General features: G+C 55.5%; 13 protein-coding genes across 13 annotated transcripts; 7 read left to right on the forward strand and 6 right to left on the reverse strand.

Moving 5' to 3' along the window:
* Positions 1-299: 299 nt before the first annotated feature.
* On the forward strand, positions 300-1,669 carry HMPREF1541_10195 (uncharacterized protein; the record flags this gene model as incomplete). Its single annotated transcript, XM_008714866.1, has 2 exons — positions 300-677; positions 752-1,669. 2 exons carry the CDS (start codon positions 300-302, stop codon positions 1,667-1,669), a joined length of 1,296 nt encoding a protein of 431 aa, XP_008713088.1.
* Positions 1,670-2,448: 779 nt separating this feature from the next.
* HMPREF1541_10196 (uncharacterized protein) lies at positions 2,449-4,404 on the reverse strand (the record flags this gene model as incomplete). Its single annotated transcript, XM_008714867.1, has 6 exons — positions 2,449-3,096; positions 3,206-3,604; positions 3,699-3,817; positions 3,932-3,950; positions 4,007-4,154; positions 4,214-4,404. The coding sequence occupies 6 exons, from the start codon at positions 4,402-4,404 to the stop codon at positions 2,449-2,451; spliced, it is 1,524 nt and encodes a 507-aa protein (XP_008713089.1).
* Positions 4,405-4,867: 463 nt separating this feature from the next.
* On the reverse strand, positions 4,868-6,021 carry HMPREF1541_10197 (uncharacterized protein; the record flags this gene model as incomplete). Its single annotated transcript, XM_008714868.1, has 3 exons — positions 4,868-5,523; positions 5,577-5,792; positions 5,841-6,021. The coding sequence occupies 3 exons, from the start codon at positions 6,019-6,021 to the stop codon at positions 4,868-4,870; spliced, it is 1,053 nt and encodes a 350-aa protein (XP_008713090.1).
* Positions 6,022-6,733: 712 nt separating this feature from the next.
* On the forward strand, positions 6,734-7,645 carry HMPREF1541_10198 (uncharacterized protein; the record flags this gene model as incomplete). Its single annotated transcript, XM_008714869.1, has 2 exons — positions 6,734-6,869; positions 6,918-7,645. 2 exons carry the CDS (start codon positions 6,734-6,736, stop codon positions 7,643-7,645), a joined length of 864 nt encoding a protein of 287 aa, XP_008713091.1.
* Positions 7,646-9,051: 1,406 nt separating this feature from the next.
* On the forward strand, positions 9,052-10,576 carry HMPREF1541_10199 (uncharacterized protein; the record flags this gene model as incomplete). Its single annotated transcript, XM_008714870.1, has 2 exons — positions 9,052-9,216; positions 9,269-10,576. 2 exons carry the CDS (start codon positions 9,052-9,054, stop codon positions 10,574-10,576), a joined length of 1,473 nt encoding a protein of 490 aa, XP_008713092.1.
* Positions 10,577-10,646: 70 nt separating this feature from the next.
* HMPREF1541_10200 (uncharacterized protein) lies at positions 10,647-13,406 on the reverse strand (the record flags this gene model as incomplete). The annotated part of the gene is made up of 1 exon (XM_008714871.1): positions 10,647-13,406. The coding sequence occupies one exon, from the start codon at positions 13,404-13,406 to the stop codon at positions 10,647-10,649; it is 2,760 nt and encodes a 919-aa protein (XP_008713093.1).
* Positions 13,407-13,902: 496 nt separating this feature from the next.
* On the forward strand, positions 13,903-14,555 carry HMPREF1541_10201 (nucleoside diphosphate kinase; the record flags this gene model as incomplete). The annotated part of the gene is made up of 5 exons (XM_008714872.1): positions 13,903-13,919; positions 13,969-13,999; positions 14,046-14,193; positions 14,242-14,307; positions 14,356-14,555. 5 exons carry the CDS (start codon positions 13,903-13,905, stop codon positions 14,553-14,555), a joined length of 462 nt encoding a protein of 153 aa, XP_008713094.1.
* Positions 14,556-14,755: 200 nt separating this feature from the next.
* HMPREF1541_10202 (uncharacterized protein) lies at positions 14,756-15,439 on the reverse strand (the record flags this gene model as incomplete). Its single annotated transcript, XM_008714873.1, has 1 exon — positions 14,756-15,439. One exon carries the CDS (start codon positions 15,437-15,439, stop codon positions 14,756-14,758), a length of 684 nt encoding a protein of 227 aa, XP_008713095.1.
* A 418-nt stretch (positions 15,440-15,857) lies between these two features.
* On the forward strand, positions 15,858-17,318 carry HMPREF1541_10203 (uncharacterized protein; the record flags this gene model as incomplete). Its single annotated transcript, XM_008714874.1, has 1 exon — positions 15,858-17,318. The coding sequence occupies one exon, from the start codon at positions 15,858-15,860 to the stop codon at positions 17,316-17,318; it is 1,461 nt and encodes a 486-aa protein (XP_008713096.1).
* Positions 17,319-17,616: 298 nt separating this feature from the next.
* HMPREF1541_10204 (uncharacterized protein) lies at positions 17,617-18,153 on the forward strand (the record flags this gene model as incomplete). The annotated part of the gene is made up of 1 exon (XM_008714875.1): positions 17,617-18,153. One exon carries the CDS (start codon positions 17,617-17,619, stop codon positions 18,151-18,153), a length of 537 nt encoding a protein of 178 aa, XP_008713097.1.
* A 445-nt stretch (positions 18,154-18,598) lies between these two features.
* HMPREF1541_10205 (uncharacterized protein) lies at positions 18,599-19,234 on the forward strand (the record flags this gene model as incomplete). Its single annotated transcript, XM_008714876.1, has 1 exon — positions 18,599-19,234. The coding sequence occupies one exon, from the start codon at positions 18,599-18,601 to the stop codon at positions 19,232-19,234; it is 636 nt and encodes a 211-aa protein (XP_008713098.1).
* A 2,503-nt stretch (positions 19,235-21,737) lies between these two features.
* Positions 21,738-23,384, reverse strand: HMPREF1541_10206 (uncharacterized protein; the record flags this gene model as incomplete). Its single annotated transcript, XM_008714877.1, has 2 exons — positions 21,738-23,244; positions 23,302-23,384. 2 exons carry the CDS (start codon positions 23,382-23,384, stop codon positions 21,738-21,740), a joined length of 1,590 nt encoding a protein of 529 aa, XP_008713099.1.
* A 278-nt stretch (positions 23,385-23,662) lies between these two features.
* HMPREF1541_10207 (uncharacterized protein) lies at positions 23,663-24,451 on the reverse strand (the record flags this gene model as incomplete). The annotated part of the gene is made up of 1 exon (XM_008714878.1): positions 23,663-24,451. One exon carries the CDS (start codon positions 24,449-24,451, stop codon positions 23,663-23,665), a length of 789 nt encoding a protein of 262 aa, XP_008713100.1.
* Between the last annotated feature and the right edge of the window lie 530 nt (positions 24,452-24,981).

Below are 24,981 nucleotides of genomic sequence, written 5' to 3' on the forward strand. Positions count from 1 at the left end.
GAGCCGAAGGTTGAGAAGCAGGCAGCGTATGTAAATGACCGTATTGTATTTATGCAGTGGGTACTAGTAGATCGCATGCATGCAACGGCTTGTACGATTTTTCCCCATTAATCAACTGTGTGCGCACTTCAACTCGGTCAGACTGCTCTCCAGCCTGTCGAGGGACTCCAATCTGCATCCTTGCTGATAGCCATGCATATGATCGGCCGTGTCGAAAGGAGAGGTGGGGTATAGTGCGGTATCAAAGCGTGCATATATATTCCAAATTCCACTCTCACCTCTCGCATAACTCTCCCACCATGGCCACCCCACCACCCCGCGCAATAATCGTCGGCGCTGGCATTACCGGCCTGCTCCTCGCACAGGCCCTCAAGAAACGCTCTATCCCATTTGTCATATACGAGCGGGATCCCACCGCCGACCATCGCGGGAAGGGTTGGGGTATCACCATCCACTGGGCACTCGACGCACTCCTCTCGCTGTTACCACAGCACATCATCGACCGCCTGCCAGAGGCTTACGTCGACCCGGAAGCCAGCCGAAATGGCGACAATGGCAACTTTCTATTCTTCAATTTGCGTACGGGTGAAGCTCTATGGAAGGTGCCGCCCAACAAGCGAATCCGCATGGCGCGTGAGAAGTTCCGTCGCTTGCTGATGGAAGGGATCGATATCCAGGTAAGAAAACACAGACGCTTCCTTCCCCCCCCCCTTCAATCCCTGAGGCGCGCTCACATTTCTAACTCAACCAGTGGTCCCACACCCTCCAAGACTTCCACCACTCCCCCAACGGCGTCACCGCAACCTTCACCACGCCCAGCAACCCCCAGCACAGTATTACCGCCCCGCTCCTCATCGGCGCCGACGGCTCCCGCTCCGCCGTGCGCCGCGCCCTCTTCCCGGGCTCCCTCAGCGCCAACACCCCGCTCCCCGTGCGCCTCCTCGGCGTCAGCACCGTATACCCGGCCGCCCTCTCACTCACGGCCCGCGCCCTCGACCCGTTCTTCTACCAGGCCGGCGACCCGGCCACTGACGCCTTCCACTGGTTCTCCTTCCTGGACTCGCCCTCCAGCAACGACCGCCAAGGCGAGGCCGCCGCGGGCCACGACTGTCAGATCCTGGTCTCCTGGCCTTTTCGCGCGGGGTTCTTGGGGGATGACGAGAAGCCGACGGAGGTCCCGGTGGGGAATGTCGAGCGCGTGAGGCTCATGAAGCGTGTGGCGCGTGGGTGGGCGCAGCCGTTCGCGGGGATCGTGCAGGCGATTCCCGAGGAGGCTGAGTGCAAGAGTATTGCGCTGGAGGACTGGGTGCCGCCGCTCGCGGGGGATCGGGGGTGGGAAGCGAGGGAGGGCGCGGGCAGGGTGGTGCTGGTGGGGGATGCGGCTCATGCGATGACCATGTTTCGTGGCGAGGCGGCGAATCATGGCATTGTGGATGTGCAGGTGTTGGTGCGAGAGGTGGGTTCGTTGCTGGAGGGCCAGGACGAGTTGGTATTCGAGCGGGAACGGGAATTGGAGGAGGCATGTCGAAGGTACAGGCGGGAAATGGTCAAGAGGACGAGGCCTGCGGTGTTGAACAGTCGGCAGGCTTGCTTGGATGCCCATGTCTATGAGAGAATCAACGATGAGAGCCCGCTGATCAAGCGCAGGATTGCTGTGGCCGAGGAGTGAGGGGTGGGACTGACCTAGATAGGGATCACCATGGCCTTACATAGCTGTTTAAGGGTCCATTAGAACATAGATTCCGTCATAATAGTGTCCGTGATGTCTCAAGGGGAATGGGGCCATCCTTCATTCCCGAATCAAGCGCTTCACGTCTTGTAAGGCTTAGGAGTTTCCATTCCTTCAAAAGTCCGCGCTCTCAAGTGTCTTACCATCAGCGAATTTACGGTCTCATATGACAGACCGGCCTCCCATCTATTTAAGACAGCATATCAGGGCCCATGTGGATCCGTCCGCTGAGGTACCAAGTACAGCCCCCACTCTTTAGACACTGTTCGATGCAGACACACGGTCGAGTTGACATAGTCTACGTGAAGCAGACAACACATGAGTGTCCGGTTGAGGCCACATGCTGAGTCCAACATGGAGGCCTGCCACCGTTCTCATATCATTCAGTATCATGTACGTGACGTGAGCTCAGGGTGGGCTCAAGACTTTTAGCTACCTTTCGGTCAGAGATACACAAGAGGTCCACGAGGAGGCCTCTTGTTGGTCAGAGACAGGACAGGGCCCTCAGGTTCGGCTAGGTTTGTCCGCTGAGAGCACAGGGAGGCCTTTCGTGTGAACATCTCTGGTCAAGACGCTTCAGTCTTCTTGACTCTACTGTCTACGGCTCCTGACCGCTGCAAGAGGACAACAAGGTGAGGGGAACTCGGTGCAATGAAGATATCTTGAAGCCCCGAGCATTTCCCGGTGGCCAACGACGACCTCCCACCTCACACAGCCCTCTAGTAGTTATATCGAAATGTCGGTGCACGATCCCCCATCTCAGCCAACTCATTGTCGGAATACCTGTCCGCGGCACCCACATCGGCGTCCCTCTTCTTGTTGATGTGCCCATACATCCACCGCAACAAGACACCAAACACAATGGCCAGCACCACGAAACCCATCTCGATACCATGCCCCATCAGATACCCCGGTGCGTCCTGGGTCCTGTAAAAGTTACTCGCCATGGCGCCCCCCAGGTTGCCAAAACCGATCTGGAGCGCCATCGCCGCGCCGCGCTTGTACGTCGGGCTCACATTCGTGGCCACCCACGTCAGATTCACGATGTAGTACGGATAGCAGCCCAGCGTGGCGAGGAAGACGCCCGCGTAGCGCAGACCCGCGAGCTTGGTGCCGCCGCCGACGGCGGAGCCGGCGATGCAGAAGATGAAGCCTAGCACCAGCAGCAGCTGCATGGCCAGGACGAATGGGTAGCGAACGCGGCGGCGGTCGGAGAGCCAGGCGAGCGCGACGGTGGCAAGTGAGGCGGCGACGTACATCGGGATGGTGAGAAGGTTGGCCGCGTTGGCGGTGTAGCCGAGCTGGTTGACGATCGTGGGTAGGAAGAAACTGATGCCGTAGAGGACGCAGGAGGAGCCCCATGTGACCTGCATGTGCCGAAGTGGGTGGTCAGTGGTGTGTACTAGTCGAGGGTAAAAGGCAGAGGTGAGATAGAGGCAAAGGGAGAGGAGAGATAGCAGATGAGATGGAACGTACGATGATAGCCACCCACACCTGCCAGTCCAACAAGCCAGCCCGCACGTACTTCCACTTGAAAGCCTCTGCCGTCTCCTCAACTTTCCCGGTCTCCCCAGCACGGCGGCCAGATGAGGCGTACTTGACGCGCTCGATGGCCCACGCCTTCTCCTCGGGAGTCAAAAACTTGGCCTTGTCCGGGAAGTCCTGGATCAGGAAGAATGAGAGAACGGCGACAGCGACCGTGACTGCACCTTCGATGATGAAGATCCACCTCCAGCCGGAGAAAGAGCCGAGACCGTCCATTTTGTTGATGGCGTAGGCGAGGAGACCCGAGAAGCCTCCTGCGGCCGAGGCGGCGGAGAAGAACATCCCTTGGCGGAACGCAAGGTCTTCGGGTGCGTACCACATTGTCAGGTACTGCAGGAATTAGTGAGGCTGTAGACATGTGTATGAAGGAGCCAGATGAGTGGGTTCTCGGGAGTTGGGGCACGAATGGGGAGGATGTGCTTACGTAGGCGACTCCCGGGAAAAGACCAGCCTCGCCCACCCCAAGGAAGATTCGGGCAATGAGCAGGCCGTGATAGTTCTGGCAGAATCCCATGAATGTGGTACACAAACCCCACGCAATCACTGAAGTCGTGAACATTGCAGATCAGTACACAAGTTCGAAGGTCGGACATCGGAGGATCGGGAGGGAGATGATAGGCCGCCCGTGTTGTGATACACACAGCTTGAGCAACTTACTTATTGAAGGGAGCCATATCTGTCGAGGTATACCGGTCAGTGATGGGCAGTGAAGGGTTGCTGCGGCAGCCTTACCGAAGGTCGGAGCTTCTTCAACAAGATATTGGAAGGCAATTCGAAAGCGCAGTATGGGAAGAAGAAGACGGTCAAACACAGGGAGTATTGATTGCCGACAAGACCGAGCTCGTCTTCCATGCCAAGAATACGAGCGTTGCCGATGTTTCTGTTGGAGAGACATACGGTCAGTGTGACATGTTTGATACTCAATCTCGGCCAGCTCACCCGCGATCCAGGAATGAGAAGAGGTATAAGACGGTGACGATCGGGATGATGCGTAGATCCATCTTCCTTAACACCTTGGCCTTGTTGACGCCGGATATGTCCAAGGCATGGTTGGAAGGCGGCGAGGAATCATCCTTGAGAACTTCTGCCTCGTCGGCATTCTCAAGGTGCTTAGGATCCTTTTCGGCCATGGTTGTGCTGAAATGTCAAGCAAGTCAAGCAAATCAGTATGGTAGGATGGGAGAAGGAGGAAGGAAACGAGGCGAATACCAAGAAGCGAGCGAGAGCTCCGGCATTTGAAGCCACGAGAGATCAGCATTGGCACCACGATACCGGTGATTTCCCCAACGATCGGGCAACCGAGCAACCGTGGAGGAAAGCATTTGGGATTGGGGGAATATGGATATGCGGGATTCGCCCCCATCTTTTCTCCGCATGGGCATCGTGGTGGGAAATTGGGGTCACCAAGAGATCGCCGAGGTATTAGTGGGAGAAGACTCCGCTATGGAGTTTAGGACGAGTGCCGAGACGGTAGATGCGAGCTGTGGTAAGAACTTAGGGCCGGCTATGGTGTTGGTACAACGACGGCGTCCAATCGAGAGCTATGCGGGACCAGTAGCCGAGGTCGCTGCATCTGTATAGGTATTGAAGACCTCAAAGATTTGCCCTGAGCCTCTCTTCGTCTCCTCCGTCCTTGATCTCGACAAGCAGCTTGCCCGTATTGACGCCTTTATAGAGGTCGATGAGGGCCTGTTCTGCCTTGCCCAGTCCGCCCTTGATGATGGTTTCTCCCCGATTGATCTTGCCCTCCTCGAGCCACTGCGCCAGTTCCCGCAGCGCTCGCGGGTACTCCTTGGCATAGTCGAAGACAATAAAGCCTTCCATTCGTATCCGCATGGCAACGATCATGAGATAGTTCTTCGGACCTTGCGGCTTGTCGGTGTTATACTGGCTGATACCACCACACATGACGAATCTTGCGTGCGCCTTTGCGCGGGACAAAGCCAAGTCAAGGACTTCGCCTCCAACATTGTCGAAAAAGACATCGATGAGTGGTTTGGTGGCTTTCCGGAACTTGGCAGCAAAATCTTTGTCCTTGTAGTTGAGTGCGTCGTCGAATCCCAGCTCTTTCAGCCATTGGCATTTGTCGTCGCTGCCAGCGATGCCGAGCACTGTTGCACCCTTGAGTTTGGCTATCTGGCCGACGACTGAACCAGTGGCGCCCGCGGCACCAGACACCACGACAAAGTCGCCGGCCTTCACCTTGCCGACATCGAGAATACCAAAATAGGCTGTTAGGCCCGTTGTGCCTACGTCATGGTAAGCAGAAGGGCATCGCATAAGGTTGGTGGGGACACCGTACCAAGTACACTCAGAGCATCAGTCAGGCGGCCGTTTTTGGGGAGAATCACCTTCTCGAGGTGTTTGTCCTTTGAAACCGCTAGCTCTGCCCAGCCAGTCGTGCCAGTCGCGATGCTTCCCACGGGGAACTTCTTTGACTTGCTCGCCTTGACAACGCCGATGACCTGCCCTCGCATTACCTCATTGAGCTGCACGGGCGGTATATAGCTTCGTGCATCTATATTGCTGTTAGCTTCTTCGTTTCAGAAGAAGAGAGAACGTGTACCTCTTAGCCACCCACGCATGGCGGGATCGAGCGACAGGTACCTCGCCTCCAGCAACACCTCTCCATCCTTGAGATCCGATTCGCGAGGAACCGAATCTCGTTCCAGGCGGAACGTTTCACCAGGAACGATGTCAGCAGTAGGCCGCTTGGCGAGGACGACTTTTTGGTAAGTGGACGACATGTTGTTACAGATCCCAAGGCAAAGCAAAGCGTACCCTTTTGCTGAGGTCGATAGAGACTTTGAACTCTTTATAATCTGGCTGATCAGCTAAAACGCTCACAAGATACCGAGGCATCTTGACGTATCAGGCAAATCCTCCGCCGCCTTTGGCGTACCTGGTGGGAACAGGCAGCCGTAGAATGAGCTTGATTATTAGCGACTGAGCATAATCGTCGTCACAAGTCCTCGTTATGCAGCAAGAGTATGAGTTAGAGCGCATGCTGATGACGCGACCTAGGTCTGCGGGTTTGTTCTGTTCGGGCATGAGACCTTCGAGGGCTGTAGGCACAGAATAGTCAGTTGCTGGCACCACACTCTTTCCTGTCATTCATGAACCTTGACCAACACCGGCTTCATATCCGGCGTTGTAATAAGCTCCCGTGACGAGGGAACTGGAATCCTAGCTATCTGGCTGCAGCACGCTTTCCCCGAATGCTGGCCGAGAGTGATTCGATGAGATTCTTTTTAGTGGGCAACGTTGCCAAGGCCTAGTCGCGGGGCGGTCTAGGGGTCAACGCGGGGCCCCGCGACTGGCTGCCAGCGTGGTGCGATCAAGTGTCACCCGACAGCACGAGTGATCTCACCCCTTCGCACTCTTCTTACACAACTCCTCAACAACAAATCAACTTCTGTCTTCTGTTTCATCACCACACATACTACAAACACCGTCAAGATGAGTGCAATTCAAGACGCCGGCGATGCTGAGCCTGTTCAGGTTCTGGTCGCCCTTCACGATCAGATGAACCTCCTTGACGTCGCCGGTCCCCTAGAGGTCATGAGCAAGTCCCTTTTCAACTTCTCCGATCCAGGTAAGCATCATTTCGTTCCTGCAGTGGCTTCAACTAACTCCGTCCTAGACAGCAAAGCCTTCGACATCACCGTCTGCGCCGCCGAGCCCAAGACCATGACCAACGCAGGCATTCCTCTCGGCGGTCAGATCTCTTTTTCCGAAGCACACAAACGTCTCAAGGAGTTTGATGTTGTCATCATCCCTGGCGGCAATGTCCTCAAGATCCTCAAAGACGAGAGCGAGCCTCTCGACCTCATCAAAGCCTACGCCGATCTTCAGATCAGCGACCCCTCCCGTGAGCGATCTCTCCTCGCCGTCGACACCGCCGCATTGCTGCTGGCCAAGCTGGGTGTTCTGCAAGGCCTTGCAGCCACCACTCACCCGGACTACTATATCAAGATGGAACACCTGTGTCAAGAATCCTCCAACAACGACACTCAGGAGCGCACCGATGTCATGGAAGAGCGCTACGTCGTCAACCACGGCCGCTTCGAGATCGGCGAGAACGAGGAGGAGAACCCCTACGTCTTCCACAAGAACCGCCGCCCCAGCAATGCCCGTAAGGGCAGCATGCTGCGCAAGATGAGCAATGCCCGCCGTGAGAGCATCGTCAAGCGCGCCAACATGAAGCTAGGCGGCTTGCGTGTCATCACCACCGGCGGCCCCGCCAGTGGCCTGGACGCGACCCTGTATCTGGTCAGTGCCTTGGTCAGCCACGAGAGTGCCCAAGAGGCCAGCCGCCTGATGCAGTACGATTGGGTCAAGGGTGTCGTGGTCGACGCCATTGACGTGTAAGATAGACACGTAGGAGAGACATTCAGGGGGTCAGAAAAGTCCTTCCTTGCTCGCTTGAGACCCAAACGAGATAGAACAGAGATATGAGGCAGGATATAGTACCGCTGACCAGCGTCGCGGTCGAAAACGTTCACAGAAAACCAAAACAAAGCAGATGAGATCAGATCAACCATGAATTCCCGAAGACCACACAAATGTCTCGATGCATTTCTTCATGTCTCTCAGTAGGATAACCTCTTTAGCTCTCGGCTACCAAGGCCGTGGTGGTCCGCCGGCAGATCCCTGGTGGGAAGATATAGGCAGTGGCCGGATGGCCCGCATGTCCGCTTCATGATCTGCTACAGGGCTATTCGTCCACGGCACCCAGTCGACCAGTAAGCGAGCCAGATGGCCGTCAACACGTTCGAAAGTGCGGCAGAAATCTCAATGTGGATGGAGCCTGCCCCAACCTGCGAAGCGGAAGCTGTGTGAGCCGTCTACCCGTTAGTTGCATTGAGACGCCAAGAGGTCCTCTAGAGTCAACCTAGGCACGACGTAGCTTGATTAAACCCGCTTCAGTGACAGTCAAAGGCGCCGGTTCGAGTCCATGCGTTTCTGCGACGACGTGCACTATCGAATCGAGACGTTTAACCACGGCTGGCTAACCACGGACTGTAGCTTTAGCGGCGTTATCTGAAACGCAGAGCCATCGCCGCCATTTGCAGCGGCAGTACCATTTGTGGATATGCAAGCAGCTCCGGAATGCAGTCTATCCGTGTAGTACATTCGTTAGGCGCTAGATGCTCGCAGGAGTGTAAGGGTGAAGTGAGATGCACATGCAGGTACCTTTTCGAAGAGTCGGCAGGAGCCGAAGTAAGCTTGGCAGCATCGGCTTGGCATATCCGAAGCTCACCTACGAAGACCTCTTGTGATGCCCCAATGGAACGGTCTTCTACCATCATTCGACGCAAGCCTCGATGCTCGAAGATTTCCACTATCGGAGCTGGTCTCCTGTTTGCGACCCTGTGTAGGTCGATCGAGCAAGTCTCGGCCTAGTGCTATATCGAGTCACACTAATGCAGGTTCTGCCTGGCAGCTCGTTGACATCATGACTCGATATTGGCCCCAAACGGAGTGTTGACTCCCGGAACAGGAACTTCACAGGACGCCTTGCACTATCGGCGCGGACTGTGTGCGAGCAATCGTTCCTGTGTGTACTCACGCGCTACTACTTTCAAATCGCATTCACAAACACCATCTGCTGCTGACCCGGGTGCGAGATATCGATGGCGCCAACAAAAAGAGTCAGTAGAGGTCGCTCTCGGCTTGGTTGCGCAACCTGCAGGCACGCTTTTCCCTACTCGCGACATCTCGCTCTCTGACAGACATAGACAACGGCGTATCAAGTGCGATGAACAGCGACCATCATGTCAAAACTGCGTCCGCAAGGGATTCCCATGCGATGGCGTGCATCGCGCAATCTTCGCACCAGCCTCAGCGGCGAGGTCTCAACTGGTCCAACAGTCGCGATCGACGTCTCTATCAGCCGCTACTACGGAAGAGTTGTCGCCCTCTCCCGTACACGTGTCCCTGTATCCAGACCGCAGCCCACGTGAACAGTGTGCTTTCCACTTCTTCCTACAGTACATGACTCCTTGCGCCACGAATATCGTGGACATCAACTTCTGGCAGAAACTCGTGCCACGCGTTGCCATGGAGGATGAGTCTCTTTGGTACGCACTCATCGCTACTGCGACTCTCAAGCAACACCCAAGTCCGGACCCTTCACGAAAAAGCGCATGTTCAGACCAAGATCTTCATTTGGGCTACCGACGACAAGCAATGGAATGGTACGGCCGAAGTCTTCGTGCCGCGGCTGCGAAGCCTATTACTTCGTTATCGGTGCTAGGAACTTTCTTCTTTGCTGGTTTCGAACTTTCGTCCGGGCGCCCCGACCGAGGTATTCGGCTGCTGTATCAGTCTTTCCGGCTCCATGAACGAGATCCAAAGCTCAGTTCCGAGATCCAGGATGCTCTATCGCCCATGATGCTTCGATCGTTATTGCCACTATCCGTCTTTGGCTGCCGGTTGACTCCTGAACAGCGACAACGTGCAAAAAGACCAAGATCTCCTAGTCAACCCCAGACAGATGAAGCCAGCGTCATCAACCTCATGGAAGACTTGCACGACACCATCTACGACGTCCAAGTCTTCTGCTACGCGGCCAGCACCGCCCCTAGCATAACCACAGAACACTCGCGAGAACAACAGACCCTCACCACCCGCATGCAAGCCTGGCGCGACGACCCCGCCCTCAAACGCATCCTGCACAGCACCGGCGACCCGCGCCGCTACCTCGCCCAGCTCCTCGTCCTGTACCACGTCTACTTCGTCAAGCTCCGCGCCGCCCTGGATGCAAGCAACCTCGCCCTCCTCGACGACTTCGAGCCCAACTTCGAAATCGCCGTCTGCGAAGCCGACCGCGCCATGGCCTTCCGCACCGCCCGAGACAGCGTCTTCGCCTGCGACTTGACGCTCGTCCCCTGCCTGTACTACACGGCCTGGGCGTGCCGGCGCCCGCGCATCCGCCGCCGCGCCATCGAGCTGCTGCGCCACCAGGCCCCGCGCGAGGAGAACCTGTGGACCGCCGACGCGTGTCTGCACGCCATTGAGAGCGTGGTCGTCTTCGAGGAGCGGGGCCGCGGCCGGACCACCGATGACGGCGGGTATGCGCCGACCGTGTCGGACGAGGAGGATCGGTTGTTGCCGCCTGTAGAGCACCGGCTGCCCATGTCGAGACTGGGTGCTCATGCGCGGCTGCCGCCCGGCATCGCCGTCGGCTTGGGGTGCTCGGAGGGCGTGTCGAATTTGGCTTGGGAGCGGGCGGCCCGCGCGGACGCCGCGGCTATGGTGCACCGGCCGTACGAGCTGCCGAATCTAGGAATAGTATAGCATAGCGGTGGTTTGGGGTTACCGACATTATCGCCGTTCGCTTGCTAGTCTACAGCGGCTACTTTACAGTCTAGAGCTCCGTCCGCACATTTCTCTCGGCTGCGGCACCAAAGTCCACGACCCAGTCGGTTCCAACGCCGACTCCAGGGTTTCGGACCACAGCCCACGCCGCCTTCTTGCCTTCCGCGGCGTGGTAGATGAGCTCCGCCGCCGCGCCGCCGGAGACAGGCACTTCCGCTTTGCTTTCCCACGAGGATGGTGCATTCACCACTATGATCTTCTCCACCCTCACGTCCCTCATCGTCTTCAGGTACGCGGCCGTCTTGGCGCCTTTGGTGCCGATATCCTCACTGCTGAGCTTCCCGTCCGTGAGCTTGAAGCGACGGTGGATGTACGCCCCTTGTTGGTACTCGAACGTCTCTCCATCGTCAACGTACAGCGTGCCTTCGGCTTCTCCCTGCTTGTCCAGCACCAAAACGAGCGTGTACGGGTCCCACTTCATCAGACCGGAGCTCTTCCTGGGCCGGTCTTTGCGCGGAATGATGTGGCCGCCTTGCATTAGCAAAGGGATCTTTTCGAGCGGCGCCGCGACATGATGCGACTTGCCGGCTCCGTTATAGACCGTGTAGTCGAAGTAGTCGAAATAATTTTCGTCGTCGGCAAGGTATACTTCAACACTTTCAGCACCTTCGGTCACGACCGGCTTGGCGAGCAAGCCAGTGGAACCAACATAGAGCTGGTCATCGATGGCAAAGCCTTTCTCATCCTCCGGGTGAACGTAATATTGTGACCGCACAATCGGGTACCCATCGGTCGAGGCTTCATGGAATGCCGTATACCAGGCGGGAAGAAGGGCGTACCGCAGCCTCATTGCTTGTGCCATGATGCCAGTGTAGGGCTCTCCGAGCAGATATGGTTCGCGTCTCCGAGTATCGATATGAGCATGGGCGCGCATGAAAGGGTAGAAGGCGCCAGCCTGGTACCAGCGAGTCTGCAAATCCTTGCTTGGATTGCCGAAGAATCCGCCAATGTCGGCGCCAGCGAAAGGGAAGCCCGCAACGCCCTGGTTCAAGATCATGGGGATTGAGGCCGCCAAATGACCCCAGCTGGCCTGGTTATCGCCGGTCCACATGGCGGCCGATCGTTGTGAGCCAGCGTAGAAAGAACGAGTCAGGATGAACGGCCGGAGAATTTCTCCCTTCTTGCGCTCGATGAGTGCATGGTATGTGGCGTTGTGGAAAGTCATGCCGTTGATGTTGTGTACATCACGGTGTTCCCAATTTCCATGGTGGATGTTGTCCTTGGGCATCGTAATCTCGGGTCCGTTGAAAACAGAAGGCTCGTTCATGTCGTTCCAAATCCAGACATTCTTCAATGTGCCTTTAAACTTATCATATGGAAAGAGACTTTTCCACCACGTTCTCGCAGCAGGATTGAAGGCATCGATCCAGTGAGAACTGCCAGGCCAGCACCAGCCATCGAAGATGTTCCCATCTTTGTTTTTGATGCCAAGGTCCTTGCTTTTCAATTCTTCTACTACCTGGTACCCGGCCTTGTTCTTGATGTGGGGGTCGATGATGATGACTAACTTGCGCTCGCTTGCCTCAAGTTGCTGCTCCATTCCGATTGGATCCGGGAATGTCATGTCGTCCCATGTGAAGTACTTTTTGTCATCGGTGTATTCCAGATCAAGCCAGATTACATCGTAGGGGATGTTGGACTTGTCGAACTTGCGGTCGACATCTTTCACATCCTCATCACTGACATAGTTCCACCGACATTGATGATACGCGATGCCAAAAGTTGGAGGGAGGGCGGTGTAGCCAGTCAGCTCGCCAAAGGTCTTCGACAGTGACTTGGGGGTAGCATCAAGCATGACAAAGAGGTCCAGTTGGCCGCTCTCCGACATCCAGTGGGTATTGGTATCCACCACGCCGCTGCCAAAACCCAAAGTGCTGTGCTTGTCCTTGGTAATATCGACCCACGTCTCAGCTCCATTCAGCCAGAAGACACCGACGGTAGAATCTTTTCGGTGTGCTTGCATGAATGGGACGGAACCGTAAAGAGTCATCGGACTGTCGAGCTCGTATTCGAATACATCGCTGTTGTACAACCGATAAGGTTGGTCATGGTTGCCATCACCGCCCCGTGTCTCCTTCAATGAGAGTGACCCAGTGTGCTCAGCGAGGCCATATACATGGCCATACCCGGGAAAGGAAATGTCCATGGCAACGCTCTCGGGCCCTCTGGGTTTCGAGTCGGTGTTTCCGTTGAACGTCTCTTCCCACCAAGTGCTCTCATCTTCCTGCGGCTGAACATCCCTGGGCTCGGTCTCGTTCTCATCACCACTGGGTTTGTCGATCTTCGGTCGCCAATGTTCAACGTTCATAAAGCCTCGACTGTTTAACACGACTTGTTTGTCCTCGCCCGTGTAGAACTCGACTACAAAGGGAGAATGGCTGAGGACCAGTCTGTACTCGGACTTGGGGCCCCATGTGATCTCGCTCCTGCCGTTGGAGTTGGACAGCTTGGCGTCTTTCTGAGGCTGGAGTCCTGCTCCAGTCAAAGCCCAAGCCGCCGCCTCATTGTATCTCTCTTTCCGCGCTATGCTGTTGTGTCGGAGTTCGATGTCGCCCTTCTGGCGTCGTTCCTCGTCGATCGTGATTCGAGCCTTGCCGTTGTCGAGCAGAGAGGCAATCAAAGGTAGCTTCACGACTTCCTTGTTCGCCAATGTCTTGAGGACCATTCCGTCGAGTTGTCCATTCTTGAGCTTCAGCGAGCTTCCGTCGAGATTGTATGGCGACGAATCGGGCTTCCCATGGGCAGTCATCTGGTCCGCCAGAGCTCTGTTGCGGGCACAGAAGCCAGACTGATCGCATCGTTTGAAGTCATGGTGCTTCACCGTCACTGAAAATGTCAAGCTTCATCCCAGTCCAGAGTCTGGCCGCTTACCTGCAGGGCAGACCAGAAGCAACACTAAGAGCAGAACCGAGAAAGAGACCAGCGGCACTGCCGACCGTCTAGATGATCTCGCCATGTCTAGTGTCTAGCGAGGCTCACGTCTAGGCAAACCGGTCCTAGATACTGCTCGTGGCTGGAATAAAAGTATCAATTGAGCGGTATGGTGGCCTCAAGTATTGCCCAATGTTGTCCCTGTCCCCTGCAGCTGCGGAGTCGGCTAGCCTTCCTATCGTGACAATAGACTGCCCCTCGCTCCCCACTCTGCAGAATTTCTGCAGGTCGGTGCTATACTTCTCTCACCGTAGGTTCTGTGCCAGTTGTCTTCTTCCTTCAAGTACGATCCTTACGAATCATAAACCGCAATCATGTCCACCGAGCAGACGTAGGTGCAAGTAGTAAAAATGCGGCTCCGATACTGACGATGACAACAGTTTCATTGCTGTTAAGCCTGATGGCGTTCAGGTAAGTCTGCGGACCTCTGTGCAGAGACGAAAGCTAACTTGAGCAGCGCGGCCTTGTTGGCGACATCATCCAGCGTTTCGAGAAGCGTGGCTACAAGCTGGTCGCCCTGAAGATGGTCTCTCCTTCCAAGGAGCACCTCGAGAAGCACTACGAGGACCTCTCCGACAAGCCTTTCTTCAAGGGCCTTGTCACCTGTACGACGATTACCCGTCTCCTCTGTCGACGTCACTGATTTTCTGTAGACATGCTCAGCGGTCCCATTGTCGCCATGGTCTGGGAGGGCCGCGATGCTTGCAAGACCGGCCGCAGTAAGTGCTATCTTAAGTCGAAGCATGCCATAACTGACCATACCGCAGGCATCCTCGGCGCTACCAACCCTCTTGCCTCCGCCCCTGGTACCATCCGTGGTGACTATGCCATCGATGTCGGCCGCAACGTCTGCCACGGCTCGGACGGTGTTGAGAGCGCGAAGAAGGAGATCGCCCTCTGGTTCAAGCCTGAGGAGGTTCAGTCTTACAAGTCTGCTCAGTTCGATTGGATCTATGAGAAGGCATAGATGCATTCTTGATCGAGTGGTGTCTGACATGAACATCATCTTTGGCACAGACACGAGGTAGACGACTGCATGAAGTCTCAACATAGACATTATCCAAAAGCACAATCGAAAATGCTTGTCCGTTCTTGTGGAACCCCACGCCGTCTTGACGACACTTGCTGCTGAGGAGGACGGCTAGGCCAGTGCGAGGTGCCTGACACCTAGGATCGTGGTATGATGCGTGATATAAATGATCCAACCCTCTTAATAACTCGACCCGTTGGAAGTAGTACGGAGTTCGCGAACCACGGAGCCCAGAAGGCGCTCAACACCACGCGTACTGGCACCAGGAACTTCACAATGGTATAGGCTGTCGCAACCTCGATCAAGATCCTGCCTCTGCCCTCGCCCTCATTCCAGATTTCAGAGGCTCGTCTTCTTTGTTTCTCAAAGAGCCTGGCGTTGCCAGCCTTAGTCTGCTCCTCAACGTATGCTTCTTCCTTGGCATCGATCCATCCTCTTTTGCGGAACCACTTGCCCATTTTCTCAACAGCTTCTATAGCCCACTCGCCTTCCGCAAACCATGGGGGCAGCCATCGAAAGTAATGAAACCCACAGAACAGTGCGACCAGTGGCACAACCGCAGTCAGCTCGTGGAGGACCGCGAACGAGATGATGTAGCTGGCTGGCGCGTGCCTGAGGGCGATGAGAGGCTTCTGTGCAAAGGCAGGGCTGCGCTCAATCCATCGATCTAGCAGCTGCAGTATTCTCGACTGCTTCGCGCTAGGTGGTGGCGTGCCATTGGAGCCTGTTGCGAAAGTGCGCCGGAGCTGGCTTTGCTGATGCCTGCGTAGGGTGGGGAATGGGCGGACTCGCGCTGCTCGAGGCAGCGTTGAACGGAGCATACTACATAGTAAGGGCAGGGGAGAGAGGCAGACAGATTTCGTAAGGGAGCGGGGAGTAATTGAGGTGAGTCAGTATTCAGTAGAAGACGCAAGTCCGACATCAGATCCGAGCACGAGTGTGTACCTCTATGTATTTCAGCGGATTTGGTGACTGTGCGCAAACGTATCTATGTGTTGCCAATATCGGAGCCGGTGGCCTTATCAGCCAGTGCAGTACACTTCTACCTGGTACGCTAGTAGAAGCGACAGTATGTTGAACAGACTCATTGGTGTGCGGCGGTAGGCGCGGAGACTCTATTCATCTCTACGCATGCTGGACCGTGCGGATCTGGCAGGCTGAAGCATTTTCTTCCCCGATATAAATACAGTCGAGACCGTCTCTCAGCGTCAAAGCGTTAACACTCAACCACGTATCAACATGGACGCTTTGCCGAGCGAACTCGTCACCGCTATATCCTTATTTCTCTCTCATCATGACCTCAAGGCTTTCCGGCTCTGCTGCAAGGCGTATGCTGCACTCGCCGAATCTGCTCTGTTTGACAACTTCGAATTTCGCCTCTGGCCTCGGCGGGAGCGTTTCGCTGAACTGGAGGCGCTGACCAATGCGCCAACCATCGCTTCCAAGCTCAAAGTGCTCTCATTTGAGTCGGGAGTGCCGCTAGAATACGCTGATTATCGCTACTGGCAGGCTCAGGTCTACAAAGCGCTGAGTAGCAACTGGGCGCAGAGCCACTCGGGTCATGCACCGCCCGAGGGAGAGTACAGAAAATTCCACGCCGCGTTGCAGTCGCGCTTCACTGAGAACGTGCGTTGGGACTATGCACTCTATCGTCAGTACCTTGATGTCGAATCAGACCGTGTCGCCAACAGCCTGGATGCTATGCTTGCCAGATCTTTGAGTCTGCTGAGTCAATACTGCTCTAACATCCAATTCAAGCTTCTAATGCGCGAGCCACAGATTTCCCTCGAGGAAGTGGAACATTTTGTACCTGAATGTGACATCTATCAATGTCCGGAAACGCAGGATCCTCGCCAGCAGGTGCTCGACAGACGACGAAACACTCTCGCCCATTTCCTCAAATTCCTTTCCGCAACCCAACAGTCCCCATTCGACTTGGCGAACCTGACCATGTCTTCTATACCGTTCCAACTGATCGACCAACCCGATGCTCTGGTCACCCTCAAAGATGCATTCAGTAGTCTCACCTCCCTCAGCCTCGACCTCTCTGCACTTCCTCATTCAGACTGGCTATCTCGAGCCGGTCTGACCGAGCCATACTCCCGCGGTCGCAGTACGTCCGCCCGACAACTCCGCCAGCTGCTTGACCAACCTCAAAATCTACAGTGCCTTCGTCTGGAACTGCCTCGTGGCAAGGAGGCCGAATTCTCCTTTGAGCTCTTCGATCGGACGAATCTCGATCGATTTCCACGCCACTTCTTGAGCAACCTGACACATCTCTCGCTGTCCCGCTTTCGATGTTCTTGGCCAGATATGCAGCTGTTCTTACAGGAAGCCACAAATCTTCAGACCGTCGTGCTTGTGGATGGGCGACTGGAGACAGCCTCCCTTATTGATCTGTTATGGTTCATGCCTACGCTGAAACTTGGACGGGTTTCTCTGGGAGGTAAATGGTACGTTGACGAAGATGAAGGCCAGTGGCATGCAAATTCAAAGGATGATTTTACAGACTGCATCGCCGCTACCGTATATGAAGGACCATACGTCCAGAGAGGGATGAAACACAGAATTGAGGAGTTCTTGGTCAACGGCGGCAATGATTGCCCGCTCCCACGATGGACACCTCAAGGGAGGGAAGAAGAACTTTGGGAGTTGTACGGTGACACCAGCTGGCACTACCTGCCTGCTATGGGTGAATAGGGGCTCGATAGTAGCGAAAATCCATCCAATTGGTCGGGGCCGGATCGTCACTCCTGCCTTATTACCGACAAAGAAGAGGAGTTGCCCTTGAGATACCCACTGACACCTAGGGCAAAAGTGTCTCACAGGTCTCAAGATATTAGTCTCCAACAAAGAGCTCATCCAGTGCCAGGCTTCCGAAGCAGGCTGAAAATACTCCTTCTTCAGCAACGGTCTTTTTCTTCAGTTCCAATTCCAGCTACTACTTACAACCTTCACACGAGTCCACAAGTCACAAGATATTTTAAGCACAACGAGAATGGCTCATCACCAACGTACGAATCCAGACCTGCCCGTTTGGCCAACCGTGTCCGATACGAAGCAGTTCAAAGAAGCGGAAGCGGAGAACTACCTTTGCTGTCTGGATGAAGACCCATATGCAGTCAGCCTCGACACGGACCTTGGAGAAAATGCCGAAGACGTGGACCAGCATCTTGCATTCTCACTCAGAAAGCGCCCTAGCATTCCCAATTTCGATGATCACGACAGGCTTCTGGATCTTGTCAGCCTACACGAGCGACCCCATGCCCAACAAGGTACCCACACCACCGCTGGCTCCTCGCCACGAATGAACTTCTCGAAGGCGGTACCACCAACGGGCTACGTTGAACCGTCCGTCCAACCGCAACGCAAAGTCGTCCTCGAGCTCAAACTAGGCGAGTACCGTCTCAACCTTCTGTCCAAACCCACATTTGCAGGAGGGCCACGTGTTGATGCCTACACGGTGGTGCTATTGGTGGCGCTCCTTATTCTGTTCTTGGGTGTGGTATTGGGAGGTGCTGCCATCTTCTTTTAGAGCATGGACTGGAGGCCATTTTGTGGAATTTTGCGAACGGATTGTGGAAAATAACCGCTACAAGTCCACATAGCCACGTTGTGGTACATTCTGTCTCAGATAAATACTTGGCCAAATTGGACCAGGGTTAAGTACGTCTCTTAGTAACATGGATCAACGTGATGTCAAGTCACTCTCTCAGTTCTTCTATTGCTCGTCGCTTATGCTGCGACTATACCTCCTCGATGTTCGCAGCCTTGCGAAACCCCACTCACACTGTCATTTGAAGTCGAGCGGGGTTCAAATGTCAAAAAAGTTGATGAATGCTGTGAGAGCATTTTGCAACCACGAGCAGGGCTCGAGTTGCTATAACACAAGTGCTATTCTGTTCCTTCAGACCACGACACTGAGGTTTCCATCTGAACCTCTTACCGACTAGGTGCCTCCACGTTCTACAATCGCAAATATGCCTTCCGCGAACCGCGTCACCCTCCCAGAGGAGAACATCGACGACCTGATCTACCTCGCTCGTGCCAGCGAACTGACAGAACTGCAATCCACCCTCGAAGACCTGACAAAACAGCACTCCTGTACACCCACCGACCTGCTCTCCGCCGCCATCGAACCAGCCTCGGGCAACTCCCTCCTCCACTACCCCGCTGCCAACGGCGCCATCGCGCTCGTCTCGCACCTCCTCTCCCTCGTACAGCCGCAACACGCGCCCTCATCCACCGCCACATCTAAGCCGGCGCCGCAAGTAGCACAGATCCTCAATCATAGCAACGCGAGTGGCAACACCCCCCTGCACTGGGCCGCACTCAATGGGCACCTAGAAGTCGTGCAGGCGCTGGTAACTGCGGGTGCGGACCCGGGCGTTCGTAACGGCGCGGGACGCGACGTCATAGTCGAGGCAGAGATGAGTGGGAAGGAGGAGGGCGTCAAGTGCGCCGAGTGGCTGCTGGGAAGCTGGGAGGGTGTGGAGAGTGGTGTGGGTGGTGCTGAGGTTGCTGAGGGGGATGAGACTAGTGCTGTCGACGGCGAGGGGTCGGCGGGTGCGGAAATAAAAGAAGGCGAACACAAAGACGAAGAAGCCTCGCGTTGAGAAGACGATCGTGAGAATTGGCGGTTGATCGTCGCTCGCTGCACAAGCATGCCAACATGCCATGGTCACGGTGACACAGCCTCTGTCAGCAGAACGATCGATGATCAGCCACGCGGCGGTCGTCTCCGATGGCGGACCACCTCTGTGGCTCGATTGCTGTTGCAGAAGAACACAGCGCCAATGGGCGCAGCCGGCGCTCACGTGCTACATTCCAGCACAGCCAAGCGACACACGGCTTTGAGTCGCACAAGGCTACAAGCGAGCATAACGTGCACTGCAAGAACGCAATGACCCATCAAACGAGGAAAAAGAGGTCGCAGGCTCGTGATGCTGGCCGTCCGGGCGACCTAACTGTCTCTTCAAACGCGTGTCGCGGGTAGGGACGAGAGCGATGGTACTGCAAGCTATGATACCATGTGTTACGCCGAATGAGGCAGCATGTTTCATACAGAGCACCGTGGTTGCAACTCGAGAGGGATTACAGCGTTTTCATTACTGCACCCGAGTTCGTGTGGATACAACGGTGGTCGGTGTGGTGATTCTTGTCGATGTGGACGCAGAAGCTGTTGGCGCAGAGGAACCCCTGTTGAAATATTTTAGCCTGTGCTGGCGAAGGAACAGGGGCGGAGGTACGGTTTGAGCAAGATGACGATTGGGGGAAGAAGGGTTGGTGTCATGAGGGTCCATGGTGGCGATGATGGCCTCGCTGGTCTTGTCGGGAAAAGGGCTGCCGAGGGCGGTCAGGGAGAGGCACAGGGCCAGGAGGCTGACGAGAAAGAGACGCATCGTGGTTGTTGATGAGAGGACGAAAGTTGTTTGTTGCTTTCTGGATTTGTGTTGTGAGAGAGTATGCTTTGATAGTGGTCTTGGTGCAAGAGAAGAGTCGGATGAAAGATGCAAGCACAAGAGAGCGTAGGATGTTCAAAATAGTAATTCGATGCTGGCAGAGGATTGATTTGGTGCAAGCGAAGGACGGCTAGTATCAATCTCCACACAATGCTCCATGAAGCGTAGGAGCATTCACATTGTGGTGGTATATCCTATGGCGAATGTTCAATCGAGCACGCGCCCAAGCTGGTCTGGAATACAACCAGCAAGATGGGTCTGCAAGCAACCAGCACAATCCTGCTGCAATGAACTTCCATCAACACCCCGAGAAGCTCCCCTCAGTGCTCACCGCCATCAGAGACCCTCCATCACCGAAACCACTAATCAGGGTGATGCTCTTAAGTCACACTGCTCAACACGCGTTACCGCACACTCCCCAGTTTCAGTCACTCTTGGGCTTGGGAACGTACGGCAAGCAAGAACACTTCTTGCCCTCTGCGTCGCCCAGCACGCAGGTGTGGCTCGAGCAGCTGTGGCCCGTCTTGCTGACGCAGACGCGCTTGTGGCAGAGTCCGCCTGTAATTCGCTGAGGAGGGAGGATGGGTGTAAGTAAGGATGCGTCCATGGGAGGGGCCCGAGGCAGGGAGATGGACCGAGATGGTTCGCGGTTGGGGGAAAGGGGACTTCTTACCTTCTCCAGCGTCTGGCTGTCGGCGTGGGCTTCCGGGAGGGCGATGGGGCTGGCGAGTGTGAGGGTTAGGAGGAGAGCGAGGGATGTGAGGAGTGGGATGTGCATGGTGGGCTGGGTGTGCGAGGGTTGCTGTGTGAGGCAGTCGGGGCCTGCTTCGGGGATTCGTGCTGCAGGCTAGCAGAAGATGGCCTGTTCCTTGACGCTTTACGATGCTCCCTGACGGGTTTTGTATGCTGCTGGCAGACTGAATCTACACATTCGAGATATAAACCAACCTTGGTGCGTAGTAGGATCTCAAGCATGCCTCCTGACGTGGGCTTAGCTGAGATACAGCCTGCAAGCCAGGCCCGGGTCAGCGATGCCAACCGCTTGGTCAAGAAGGTCATGCTGCTGCTGCAATCGGCCGGTCTTTACGAGGCTGAGTAGACACAGTTACCGCAAGGGTGGACGATCTCGCATATCTCATCAACTGCCGTGGTCGGCTGACTTGGCACCAGCCACCACCCCGAACTGTGCAATCTTCGTTCAATGGAAGAAAGCTTGACTGAATGACGAGGCTTATGTCAATTCCAAAGTCAGCCTATCCGATGCAGGCCAGGGTGTCGGGTCATTCCGAATGAGTATGCTCTAGTAGCAGTGACATCGATTTTCTCGGACAACGGGTGGGCCTAGAACTTGATGCGCACAATGGCGCCTCACTACACGAGGCCTGTCAGTCAGCCATGGGCGGTCGAACACGAAACATATACGAGGAGCGGCCAGCCCTGTATGGATGTCCTGTACTCCGTAGCGTCAGCTGAATCACCAAATTCCGGTTTCTGCTGTGCAAGTAAGAGAGCCTTGGACATCGCAAATGAGGCCATCGACGCCATGTTTGTCATGTCAGACTAGGCCGGGGCGAGTCTCATGCGATCCCGTCGAGCATTTGGCATTACAGCTTCAGAAACGACACGGGACATATGGTTTGTGATGCCCATCATCTACTCAATCGACTCGCACTTTCCCATCCGCCGCCGTCCCATTGGGCGTTTTACGCCTTTGCATCGATGCATCGGGAATCTCGTGCACTTTCATGTCCAGGCCGACCCAAAAGCGCCTCTCTCGCCAAGTCACCGACACGCCGCCCCAGATTGCCCAGAACCAGATGCCAAATGCGAGGAACTCTCTTCCCAACCAGGCCCGGAACCAAGTGGCCCATTTCCGTCGACCTTTCCACTTTTGGGCCAGAGGACGGGCGAATGTAGGGACCTCGTCTGGATCATCTCCAGCTTCTATCGTGACCCCGGAATGGAGAAGCAGGTAGACTGTTCGGTCGACACAGTTCCAAACGGTCATGCTCACAAGCCACCAACACAGCATCCACACCCATGTTGAGCCTGCTGAATCTCGGGTGAGGCTGGAGGTGGCGAGTCCCCAGGCGCCCAGCAGTGAGCAAACCACACTCTCGGTGCCTGGCTCAACGGCCGTAGCTGCTGGGACAGTGAACTTCCTGACTCTGAGCCATCGAACCCTTCGTGCCATGTAGCCCGCTACCCCCATTCCGGCCACAGGCTGAATGGCGAGATCGCCCTTTACGAGCCCATGATTGCCCATTCGCCGCCACGTGCCCTTGGACTCCAAATTATCCGAAAGAGTTTCTTGATGGCCGATGGTACTCTTCCAAAGCAGATCACCGATCAAGTGATCTTCGCAGATGTTATGGCTGAAGTAGTCCAGTCCCTGACCGCGGGTCAACCCGTACAGGTCTGAACGGCGGAACATGTTCGATTTGCCAACAATACACGGAGCGATCGCCACGGTGGAGATGGCAACGTACATTTTTGCGTGCGAAGAGGACAAGAACAGTTCCTCGAGGCGTCCGCCGAAGCCACGATGCTGGCTCTTGGTGGTGGACGACACGTCCATAGAGTGGTGGCTGTGGCTCTCGCTCATCGAATGTAGTAGTTTGCGAGATCCACGGTCTGTTGCATAGTCCTCGTGCACATCGATGCAGAGCGGTAAATGGTGAACCAACTTGTATGCCATCGTCAGAGAGCCATTGGGCCCGTAGCCACACAACGTGTCCACCATCCTGGCACACGCACCGCGCGAGACCCAAACGTTGCAGTCTATGATCCATACCAGATCTCCTCGGCCTTCTCGATATGCGCGGCTCATGTTGCGAATCTTGGGATTGGGCCCGAGTGCATCACGACTGTCCGCTGTCTGAAGCGCAGGGTCCTCGTCTTCTACGTATAGACGGGCATCGTAGTTGGGAAATCTTTTGAGGACTGACTCAACCGCTGGCACGGCAGCGTCGGAGCGCGATGCGACGCAGAGCTGGATGGTGAGCTTGGACTGCGGGTAGTCTTGGAGGAAGCTGGAGGCCAGGCAGTCCGCCAGATACGGCTCGTGGCCTTTGCAGGGCCGGATGACGGTCACATGTGGGATGCGATCCAACGGCTTTTGCAGCACGTTGGCTCGTGCAGGCGGCTTGCGGTAGTGCCTGAATCTGTTTCGTCGTTAATGAAATGTTGTGGTGTGGGTTGGTGGTTGCAGTTGCACGCACAGTTGAACATAGCCTATGCCGCACACGACGAATATGAAGAAAAACCAGCCCAGACAGAGCAATGCAGCCACCTCGGTGTACATGAGGTCAATGAACGTATCATGGTGAGTCAAGAGACGTCAGAGTGTTAGGACAAGGGCTACGACGTGCGCGAGAAATTGTGGTAGTGGATTGGCGACATGTTCAATTCTTTTGAGATGGGTCCGCCCCGACAGAAGGGGTACCGACACCTTCTATTGCAATTACTCCATATGTATTGGGAAGCCGACCACGCCGCCAGTTGGGCTATGCACTCATATGCTGTCGTATCTCGTCTTTTCCAACATAATCCAACGCCATGCTTGAAACAATGCCATACAACTCAATCCCGCAGCCACGCGCGACGCTTCTCCTCCTTCTTCTCTCGCCGCTTGTCCTTAAAGGCCTGGAGCTCTTTCTTGCTGATCTTTTTGTTGGCTCTCTCAGCTTTCAGACTCCTGCCGTCATGGGTATTGGCCGCGGCATCGACGTCGAAGAAGGCGGACATCTGGCGCCCACTTTTGGCAGCGTCGCTAAAGCGGTCTGGAGTAAAATCGGCATTTTGCCATTTGCCCGTGAATCGGTTGAATGCACCGGTCGCAGCGTATGCGTCGGTGGGCTCTGTCCCTGGTGCACCATCTACTGTCGCAGTGTGCTCGGTTATAGTAGGTTGGGCATAATCTGCGTTGGGATCGTAATCGCCGTGGATGGCCGGGTTGTAGCCCCCGTTTGCTGGTAGCGTAGCAGTTGGATCGTGTGCTTGCTGTGTTGCCTCCGGCACTCTGGGATTCTCCCATTGAGAGACATTGGTGAAGCGATTGTAGAAGTAGTATGCCTGCGCATGCTCATCCCACATTGGCTGCCAGCCATCATCAGTGGCCTCGGATGGCGGCGCTTCGCTTGGCAATGGGGGAGGCTCGTCAGGGAGAGGGGGAGCGTCCTCGGCTGGGAGGGCAGGCTCCTCTTGATTTGGTAGGGAAGGCTGCTCTACGTCTTTGGTGTCATGCTCTGGACTGGGCGCGCCGGGGCTGTTTGATTGTTGCGATGCCTGGTCTTGAAAAGAGTTCTTTTTGGTCTCCGACTCCTCTGAGGGAGGGTGAGAGTTCTCAGTTCTTTCGGGACTGCTCACCATGACATTAGCACAACAGAAAGGAGTTCACGCGACTGGTGGTAAACTACAGCATGTCAAAGCGCAGATGTATAGAGTCCACTTAGCATCACAGGCTGTCTCGCGCTGTTGTGGAACGCAGCGGCTGGTATAGCGATATCATACACAAGGCAGTGGCGTCTTGGTCTGCGCGCAGTAGCAAGCACCGTCGGACTCTGCAGTAATATTGTATTGTTGAAGATGTTGGGGGTGAGTGTAAGACTGCGAACTGCTGCGCGCGGAGAAGACTTCATTCTATCTTGGCGCCCAGCCGCGTCTTGCGAGCCGACTCTTCTACTACCTACTACTCCGTACCAAGGCACGACTTCTGTTGTCTTCTGCCGCGATACTGTAACCGGCTAATGTCCATCTCTGGATCTCTATCGCTCAGAGATGCCTCGACGTGAGACATCTATCAAGAACTGACGAACGATACGGCTTCGTAGCCGCAGGCCAGATGACTAACGGCTCACGCAGGGCCACCAATGGCCAAAATCAGATTGGCCTAGCTCATT

Source organism: Cyphellophora europaea, assembly GCF_000365145.1.
Source record: "Cyphellophora europaea CBS 101466 unplaced genomic scaffold supercont1.12, whole genome shotgun sequence".
Taxonomy (NCBI): Eukaryota; Fungi; Ascomycota; class Eurotiomycetes; order Chaetothyriales; family Cyphellophoraceae; genus Cyphellophora; species Cyphellophora europaea.